The 10,321-nt window shown below is 40.2% G+C and overlaps 1 protein-coding gene across 3 annotated transcripts in view; it reads left to right on the forward strand.

The window, feature by feature from the left end:
* STMN2 (stathmin 2) overlaps positions 1-9,843 on the forward strand; it is a 23,267-nt gene extending 13,424 nt beyond the window's left edge. For 2 of the 3 annotated variants that reach the window (XM_010142900.1, XM_010142899.1), the window contains 2 exons: positions 5,498-5,689; positions 8,496-9,843. In XM_010142900.1, the coding sequence (XP_010141202.1) occupies positions 5,498-5,689; positions 8,496-8,555 (252 nt within the window). In that variant the 3' untranslated portion in view covers positions 8,556-9,843. The remainder of the gene's footprint in view (positions 1-5,497; positions 5,690-8,495) is intronic. The other variant, XM_010142901.1, reaches the window with a different exon arrangement.
* The last annotated feature ends 478 nt before the right edge of the window (positions 9,844-10,321 follow it).

Genomic DNA, 10,321 nt, shown 5'->3' on the forward strand with positions numbered 1-10,321 from the left:
TCCTGCTCCCCTCCTTGGTTTTCCACCAAATTTGTAAGCAAGCAAGCTGGGAAGGAGGACAGGCACTGCCCAAGATATTTGCCTCCCATCTTGTCCATCTGCTGGTCTCTGTTTCTGTTACTGGTGGCCCTTGGCTGTGGTTGTGTGAAGAAGCAGTACATCACGAAGTGCTTTTTCAGGTAAATGTCCCAGTAATGTGTGGAATCATCACCAGATTCGTGATGCATTTCTTCCGCATTTTGATTTACAGCACAGTGTTTCCATACATGGTGCTTCACAACCCTGATGCGTACAAAAGATAGCCAGAACTGCAAGCCACTTCTCACTTCCTCATCCAAAAAGTGTAATCCTATGGAATATGTGCCTGCAGGAAGGTGTTTGCTAACAGCTAGGAGAGAGTTTGGTGTTAGGCACCAGAGTCTCTCTCGGAGCACATGGAGTCATGACCAGAATCTCATGACAGCATACACCCCAATGCTGGCAAAGCTTCTCCCTGCTCCCCTGCCATGTGCTTTGCTGCTAATGAACAATCCTAAGACTGACTGACATTGTTCTCCATTAACTTTGAAGTGCCAGGACTCAAACTGCAGCAAATCATGAAACGCCTTGTGAGCAGGTAGGGGATCATCAGACAGAGGGCTCAGGTGGTACCTCTTGCATCCCTCCATCATCCCTTGTTCACCCCTGTGGGTCACAACCCTGAAAGCAGTGATTTTGTGCCAGCTGAGGAAGAGAAAGTGAATTTTATTGAATCACATTGGGGATGTGCTCTTTACTTTTTTCTCTACTTCACATTCTTAGTAGCCCTGACCCAAAGGTCCCTTGCAAACTGGACAAAAGAAAAAAAAAAACAAGATTCTCATCTAAATTTAAGATTTTAGTTTCATCAGAAGCAGAACTTCACCTATGGTTACAGCTCAGGTGTCTCTGACTCTCCTGCCATGTGGCCATTCCACTTCTCTGCTCTGTGATCCCATGGAGCAGGAGCATCCTTCTCTTCTTCGTGTCTCTTTAGATTGTCATTGCTTTGGAAGAAGAACTGCCTCTCCCTGTGTATTTGCATACTGCCTGGGACAGCGAGTCCTCACAACAGCCAGAACAGGTGCTAATGTTATACAGGTAATGGTATTCCCAGTGAGGAATAGGACCTAACTATGCAGAGGTTTGAAGAAGCCAGTGCCACGAGTGAGGCTGAACTTGAGTTTATTCCCTTGCATGGAAAAATCCCAATCTCAGTGCCTTCCCTTGAACACTTTACTACTTCAAGTTACCGTTTCTGCTTAATACCTAGGTTTCACCTTGGCATTTACATTGCAGTAGGTGCCTTTAAACCTGTCTTCGAATTCTGCTCCATTAATAGTATCTCTTAAATACAAAATACACTGAAGAATACCAAGGTTAATGCAGCTTCTGTTGAACAGTAGAATTTTTAAAAATCCATCCAGTGAATGAATGCATTGTGAAAGTGGAGCTCTCGTGACTGGTCACGTGCCTCGTACATCCTGGTAACTAAGGTTCCTAGTAACTAAGGTGAATGCATTCAAGCTGAAATTCACAATATAAAAGCAGCTGTCTGAGCCCATTTCTTGCTTAAGGGTAATCCTTTAATTTTATCTCTGCATAAATGACTTCAATATTTGGATGTATGTGCCAGAGAAAAATAGTTAAATGAGAGAAAATAAAGCACATGTTACTCAGATAAGTAGAATTTTCTTCCAGTGAGTAATAATTAAAAACTATACATGTCTCCAAAGCCAGTTTCCATAAATAATTTTGCTCATAAAGCGAGTGTTTAGTTGTCTGTGTGTACTATTGGCCAACTAAGTATGAGATGTGGATTTCTTTCTGAAGCACTTCTCTCTGAAAACTTGGGTGCATATGATGCTTTAGAAATATGACATGAATATCGTAGAAGTTTGCTGGCATTAGCCATCTTTTTACGACAGCAGTACATTTCTAGGAACAAAGGTACCTGTACCAGGAGTGTTTTGCAACATTTCTATTCCCCCACATCTAGCATTAGATGCTGCTGCTGTAGCTGCATTGATGATGCCTTGTTATATTTAAGAAGTCATCCGGATATTCCCCCTTGAGTATTGCTTTTTTCTTTCCCCACCATTTCATACTTTCCTCTCCTTACTTTCTTTATCTTTCATCTCATTTCCAGGCTTTTTTACTCTTTTTCTCACAATATCTGTACAAGGAGCACTTACTGTAGAGTATTTACAAGTGTGTTAGATCATGGACTATCAAGGATTTGAAAATATCCTTTCCAGCACTTCAAACAATACAATGTTGAAAATAAACAGAATAAAAACTTCATACAAATGTTGGAATCCTGTGTCAAGACTGTGGGAGTTCAAACACAGCAGTTAAAAGCCAACACGAAGAACAAAGGGAGTCTGTTAGGTATCTGGGGTCATTCATTTACCCATCTCTGCAGGTGTGGTAGACTTCGAACAAACAGAGTAGCCAAAATCTTTTGCCAAATATGTTGGAAACAGAAAATCATGTGACAATCCAGTACAAGAACACACCAACTGCCCTCAAAATTGTCCTAAGGGGATTTCAGAAATGGTCTGAACACCAGGGAAACAGGCAGACTCGCAGCTGAGCTGCAACAGCGTTAGAAGACGGACATCATCTAAAGAAGACTCTACCAGGTGGATGTTTTGGGATGGAAAGGGGTGTCCCTTTATTTTGAACCTGTCCTGGGTACCTTGAGCATTTTGAGAAAGGAAAAGAAATGCCATTTAAGGCATATTGTAAAGGAAGATCGCATTAGGGGTGTGCAGTCAGTTCCTGAGAACAGGTTTTGCTTTCATTCAGACTCTTACTGGTGCCAACACAATTGGCATCCCGTAAATGCTGAATTGGACTATGAGGGTTTTCCTCATTATAATGCATTAGTGGACAGATTACTTTTGAATGTGTTGTTTGCCAGCATAGCATCCAAAACTGTGTGTACTGTGATATGGAACTCTAATTTTTTCACTGTTCTCCTTGATTTATGATAATAAGTAATTCCAGAAGGCAAAGGGCTTGAATGGAAAAAAATAAATGCCGATAAATGGGCAAGTGCCCCAGAGTCTCAAAGACATTTTGTTAATTCCTGTTGAAAGCCAATGCTCTTTTCAAAAATGCTCCTTATAGGCACAGTCCAAATCTTACTTTTTGTTATAGCATCTCCACGGGTCCTGGAAATGTCTTTGAAATGTCTGTTTTCCAAATCTGAAAAAGTTTGATTTTATGACACAGTATATATACATATTTAAAAAACATGAAGTTTTAGCCTTTCAAATTAACAAGTCACTTAAATGTTTCATGGGAAAGGACATTACAATTAATGTCATAGTACCTTTTCCATCAAACTCCCAACAGGAAGGGAAATAGGTTCTTAGATTATCAAAGTTACTTGTAGATAGATCCTGTAAGCAAAGGATTCACAAAATTCATATCAGCAACCAAAATTTAATGATTATAACTTTTCCAAAAGTAGATAAAATGTTGCCATTGAATAGTAAATTAAACAGAAAATGCAGAACAACTTCACAAGCACTGGTCAAACTGCACCACTTGAGTTGGTCCAAATGGTAAAGCAAAATGAAGACATTCAAATATTTCAGTTTTACTTTGTACCAAATCATTCAAAATAACTTTTTTTGCATTTTGAAATAGCCTACAAGTTAAAGAAATATTAAATGCTAAGTATCTGAAATAAAATATTTTGCTTCAAAATAACCTATTTTATTATATTATTTCTAAAAATATTGATGTTTTTGTTAAACTTATGGGGCTTTTATGATTTCTCAGTTAGTGTGCAAAATTCCTTCTTTGCTCAGCTCTTTATCCCTTTGGCTCATCCTCCTTCCATTCTGCAGCAGTGAAACTCCCTCTGCTTTAGGCTGCACCGGTCTGGGGGATTTCTGTTCCCATTTGCAACATCTTTTGGCCTGCACAACAGTTATTTTCTCTGAGTCAAAGGTGTGAAAAATGCTTGCTCTGTTAATCTCTGTTCAGCTTATGCTGTGATGGAGCCAAGAGCCAGGAAGAGCCTCTGTAAGGAACCAACCATTTCAGTAGACCATTCCCATCAGCAAGTGTTCCAGGGACCACAAGTTGAGCAATGAGCCCTTAACTGCAACCAGGCCAGAGGGGAAAGCAAATAAATAAGCAGCTCTTTCCTCTGATCTCCAGCAAGCCGTTACAGGCTTCCAAAGCCAGATACGATTTACTCTAGTGTCTTGCTGCAAGGCGTTCTGCCTGGCTTTTGCAGCCTGTTGTAGGATCTGCTTGATTTGCCTTGTTGGTGCATCTGGCTTTATGTGCATCTTACCTTCCTTAAAATGCTTGTTTTCTCCTCCTAGTTGGATCTCACTCGTAAAAGAATTGCAGCCTTTTTCACTCCATTTAAAGCCGCATGATAGAATTTAATAGGATTCATTACCGCTGATTGTAATTATTGGTTAAAGACCTTAATTTAAGCCTTAAACTAATTCATTTTTACGGGTAACAATGGCAACGGTGCATTGTGAACTCACTGAAATACGCACTTAGCTTCCCAGAGCCATATTTCATTCCCTGTTTTCTGTTTGCTTCTCACACTGCCTCTCATTTATTTTGTCCAAAAGCATACAATGTTGTTTATCATTTCCAAATAACCCCTCTGAAACATATTGTCTTTTTGACTAGGCTCGCCTGGAGTGTGGGCCCAATGCTGCAAGTTCCTTGGCTTCTCTCCTAGGATTAGTGGTTTCATGTTAGTAATTTGATTTAAAATAAATAACACAGCTTATGCTTCTGAGCAATGAGTTTACAAAGAAGAATAACAGAGTATTGCACATAGACTGCATCTGTTTAATTCCTACCTCCAGGTTTTATCTTCCTTGCAAAATTTGATCTTTCAATTAAAAAGAGCTTTTTTGTTATTTCATAGAATAAAACCCTTTTTTCCCCTTTCTAATCAGTGAGATGGAGCCAAACATAAATATCGGGGGTAAAAAAATCTGAATTGATTCTGTCTGTCTTTCACAACAGTGAACTTCAAAGCTTATTAACTGTGCATTAAAGGATAGCCCAGCCTAGGCAAAAAATGCACCTCTCCTGTGTTGGCAGCCTCCCTTTTAACACTGTACATACCCTCAGCCCCAAATCCCCTATCTCAGCAAATAAAACATTCAGAGCTGGAAGAATGCAGCTGTCAGAGGCTGAGCGATCATTACAGTAACCCAGACATCCCAGGGCAGCATTCCTTGTTAACAGAAGTGCTTCGGACACTTCTCTGCTGCTCTGAGGCACACATTTAGCCAATGCCTCTAAGCCCCTGTTAATTGAAGCTAATCTGGTTTATACACAGAAGTGATCTTTCCAAACACCGCGGGTAACAACAAAGCAGCAAACCTTGTGCAGCTTCCAAACTCAGTGAGCTGTCGCCCTGTGGGAGTTTCTTTGCTCCACCTGAGTATTCCATTTCAGCCGCATGTCTCTCTGTTTCTAGTCCCAGGAGGCCCAGGTGCTGAAACATCTGGCAGAGAAGAGGGAACATGAGCGAGAAGTGCTTCAAAAAGCTTTGGAGGAGAACAATAACTTCAGCAAAATGGCAGAGGAAAAGCTGATACTGAAAATGGAACAGATCAAAGAAAACCGTGAAGCTAATATAGCTGCTCTTATTGAACGTCTCCAAGAGAAGGTAATCACACCATCACTCCTCACCTTAGACTAGAGAGGAAAATCTAATCAACATTTTGAAGAAATGTTGTGAATTGCTCTTATCTCAGTTGCTACACTTGAGCAATTTTTAAGTCAGAGCCCCTGATGCCTATCTAAACCACCAGTCACTTTTGGAAAATACTGAACTTCTATAATCACGCAATCACAGGATGGTTGAGGTTGAAAGCGACTTCTGGAGGTCATCTGGTCCAACTCCCCTGCTCAAGCAAGGCCACCTAGAACCTGTTGCCCAGGGCCATGTCCAGAGAGCTTTTGAACATCTCCAAGGATGGAGACTTTTCAGCCTCCCTGGGCAACCTGTGCCAGTGCTTGGTCACTCTCACAGTGAAAAAGCATTTTCTGGATGTTCAAAGGGAACTTCCTGTGTTTCAGTCTGTGCCCGTTGCTTCTGGTCCTGTCACTGGGCAGCACTGAAAAGAGTCTAGTTTGTTCACCCTCTAATCAGGTATTGACACACATTGATGAGATCCCCCTTACCCTTCTCTGCTCTGGGCTGAACAGCCCCAGCTCTCTCAGCCTTTCCTCATAGGACAGACTGAGAGATGCTCCAGTTCCTTAATCTTCATGGCCCTTCTCTGGACTGTCTCCAGAGAAAGGTTGATTTTCTGATTTTTAAGAAGTGCTGTGAACAAATGAAAGGTCACTTATGTTTAGATTTTGGCTTTTAAGAAAAGTCATTGATCAAATCAAAAAATTGTCCTACATCTGTAGTTCTTAGTTTCTCAGGGGAGAAAGATGAAAAAATATGGGAAAAAAAATTCTTTTGTGTACATCAAAAAGGGTCTATTCTTCCATAAGTCTTGCAACTAAAAGAGAGTAAATTTTCTTTTGGAGATCTTTGGTACAGCCAGAGGAAAAAGGTAAATCACAAACGTCACCATGTAGGACCAAGTGTGCCCTTCTCCAAAACAATCTTTCCACAGAAGAGACGGAAAAGTGAATAAAGATTTAGAAGTGTTACCAAAAAATTAATTAGTCCTGCATGAGTGATCTCTTGTTTCTCTCAGTGATGAACTTTCTAATACGTTTGTAAATTGACTAACAGAAAGATATTAGCTCTCAGTGGTTTTCAGTAAGATCTTCTCCATAAGCACCTCTGCTTCTTTGATGGAGATGAAAGTCTCGGAGGAAACAACAGAAACCAAAGGATGTGGTTGTAAGTAAATAGGCAAGTGGAGTAATTCTTGAGCTTAAGAACTGTACCCAGATTACTTGACATTTTTGCATTAGATTAGTTTACAGGCATGTATCCCAAAGCTTATGAAAACGAAGCCAGTTAGCCATCCTTGATGTCCAAAAGGAAATGGGAAGGACAGATGAATCATCTCTCTGTCCTAGGTTAATGTTAACAGACTGTTCAACCATGTTTCCATAGCAATATAGATGGCTTATGTGCATGAAATCCCAAGGCGGTTTCTAAACAAAGATTACAGTAATTACTTTGGAAACATTTTTACTGCCCAGTAATTAAAAATTGCATAAGTATACAGATCTGCCAACACAAAAGCAAACCCTGAGAAAAACAAGTGAGATATCTCAGTTCAGATCTTCAAAAGTTACACAAAACTGTGGATGCCCCAAGGTATTGGTGTCTAGAAGTCCCCGTGCAATCAACGGTAAGTTCTGCATACTGCAGTTAATAGGAGCCCCAAGGAACATGTCCCCTGTAAAACCTAGCATTGAGAACTATGGATCTCCTAAGAACTGTGTTTTACAGGTTCAGTTGATGAAATAATCTTTCCTGGCCTGTGATCCATAGTCCAATTCACACAATAAAAAGATAACTGTTGACTTCTGTGATTTTTTTTACCATAAAAGACCCTCTAGTGCATGGAAGTGCTTAGGGACTGCCTTATACTGAAGTCAGCTAGGGATGAATCTTTGCTTCTGTAGTCACCTTGTGCTTGTCCTTGTGATTTGGTTGTCTGGATTTTTTTTTCAGGGATCAGACATAAGAGGTAAAAGTCTGATAGTTTGACATTTGAATGGAGAGGCATAAACCAAAACCCTAAAACACAGAAGCTGCCAAAACCAATAGTTTTATAAACACCCCAAGCAGAACATTCCTAAATTCATTTGACAGCTGTTGTTCCTGACCACAGGCCCATTTCCACAGAAGTATCTGAATATACAGTGACTCAAATCAGTGTAAATTAATTATGATGACTTCAATAAAAGGGAAGACAACATGGCTGAAAGTGGGGCCTAGCACTGACTTTTGGTAATCGCATCCCTTCTCCATCACAGCCGGAGAAGAAATAGAGAAGATGGATCGTTGGGTGGAACTAAATTCTTTGATCTTTATTTACGGTTCTTAAGTTCTACAGGCAACAGAGTAACTAATATTTCATACAGTGTCCAAGTAATTAATTCAAGCCCACTCATCCTTCTCCGTTTAACATCTAGTAATTCAGAGGGCAGAAGTGAGCACGTGCCACACACATGGCCCACATCTGTGTGGGCCTTTAAGATGAAACTCTCTGAGTTGCTGAGGATTATAAGGCCATATCAGATAAAAGACTGAGCTCAGTGGAATGTAAGCATCAAACACACCATCAGGCTGGCCTGGTGGATGACACCTCTCCTTTAAAGATGGTTGCACTGTAAAACAAGGTTTGCACTTTTTGTCAAATGAGTTTTGCGCTTTTTGTCAAAGAAGGCTTTTTGTGCACGAAATGCACAAACTAAATGGTTTGTCATCGGAATCTCCCTGGGCAGGCAGAGTGAGAAAGAGGTTTGATTTTTCCCTTCTTGATGTTTTCCAGGAGAGGCATGCTGCAGAGGTGCGTAGAAACAAGGAGCTCCAGGTGGAACTGTCTGGCTGAAAACAGCAATGGTGGATGTGACCCATCCCGACCATTAGTAAACTCCCCCTGCCTATATTATTATGGATCATGCGATATCAGTATGGGAAATGTGTGACATGGTTTAAAAACAATAAAAATCAAGAACTCAATAAAAAACTTTAAAAACAAAAATAAAAACAAAAACAGTGCGGTCTCTTTGCAGAATGATTTGCTTGATGTTAAAAAAACTTGGATCTTATTTTGTAAATACTTACATTTTTGTTAAAAAATACAAGTATTGCATTATGCAAGTTATTTCATAATCTTACATGTCCTGTAACAGGCTTCTGATGTTGTCTATTTCCACTTGGTTGAATTTGCTGGATCTGTTCATTTGAAGCACTTCACGTCTAATTCCATCCCCTGCGACTTTCATTCCAACCCACCACGAGGTCAGTAGTAGTTCTATGGTGCTAGAGACCAGTCATTGCCTAATAACCTAGACTGCTTTGCCATCAATAAGCTTTGTTGAAACAGTGACTAGATCACGGGTATCATGACTTCACATTCAAATGGCTCTTAAAATGTAGCTTTCTTCAAGTGCAACTTACGCTACAGAACTCTGTAGTGTGTTAGATAACTGAGGTTAAATTGCCACAAGCGGTACTTGGTGCTTCCGCTTTTTGCAGTGAGAGGCAACAAATACACCTGTGCAACAGAGCGAAAGCAAGTGGAATCAGTTTGAGGCAAATTTAAGAGGCACATTGTAACCATCAAGCTATGACAAATTCTGGATAATGCTAAACAGCAATACAAATGCTAATTGTAAAGTGAGCTTAATTCACCACCTGAAAATTTATTGATGGAGCAACTAATAGATAGCATCAAGTGGCTTTATCTGTAGGTGCCATGGTCTATGATACTTATCTGATGCTACCACATTATGTGTGTAATAGTACAAGAGGCTACTGAATACTTCATCTGGAAACCATGAGCCAGTTTTTTACCATTTGGGGTTTTTTTTTGACACTGCTGACTTCCATTCATCATGACCTCTACTCTTCAGTGTTAGCCAACCCTACCTAGTGACAGACATCTAGGACTAAGAGGGCTGAAGCAGGAGGAATGACTAGACAGGGTGCTTGTGCCAAGTACAGTATCACCAAACCTAACACATCATCCCCAGAATATCTGCAGTTTTGGAGTTTTCCCTACCCCCCTGGAGATGGCTGCCTGCATATTCTACTCTTCATTAGTGCTACTTTCCTGTATGTCATTGTGAGCAAGCTGTGATTAATAAAGAATTGGGGTTCTGTGAACTGAAAAAGGGCTTGTCTCTTCTCTCACTCCATTACTGCTCTGACATGTACCCATGTGAGGTGAAAACCTAATGTAGTCGTAAAAGCATGGAAATGAGACTTAAATAAGATCTATTAATAAACCAAGTCTATTTCTCTGCTCATACAGGATTGACCCCTGCTATGTGTTTTCCGGTGCTTAGGCTGGTTTTTTTTAAAGATTACCATATAAACTGAGTCTGTAAATGTCACCTCTAGCACTGAGTTTATTAAGAAAGAGAACTAGCTACATATAAATGCACATGCATCCCTTAATCCTGACTCAATATATTGGGGAGGGGGGAAAAAGAGGAATTTGGGGAAAGAAAAATTAATAATTTAGCTCTGGCACATACATCAATAGCTCTAGCAAGATTCTAGCAAGGTTCTGGCTGTTAACACACTGATTTTCAGGGTAAAAGGGATTAATTAACAGGATTTATTGAAAAACACAAAATCGCTAAGGAA

Source organism: Buceros rhinoceros, unplaced genomic scaffold (assembly GCF_000710305.1).
Source record: "Buceros rhinoceros silvestris isolate BGI_N320 unplaced genomic scaffold, ASM71030v1 scaffold23609, whole genome shotgun sequence".
Classification (NCBI taxonomy): Eukaryota; Metazoa; Chordata; class Aves; order Bucerotiformes; family Bucerotidae; genus Buceros; species Buceros rhinoceros.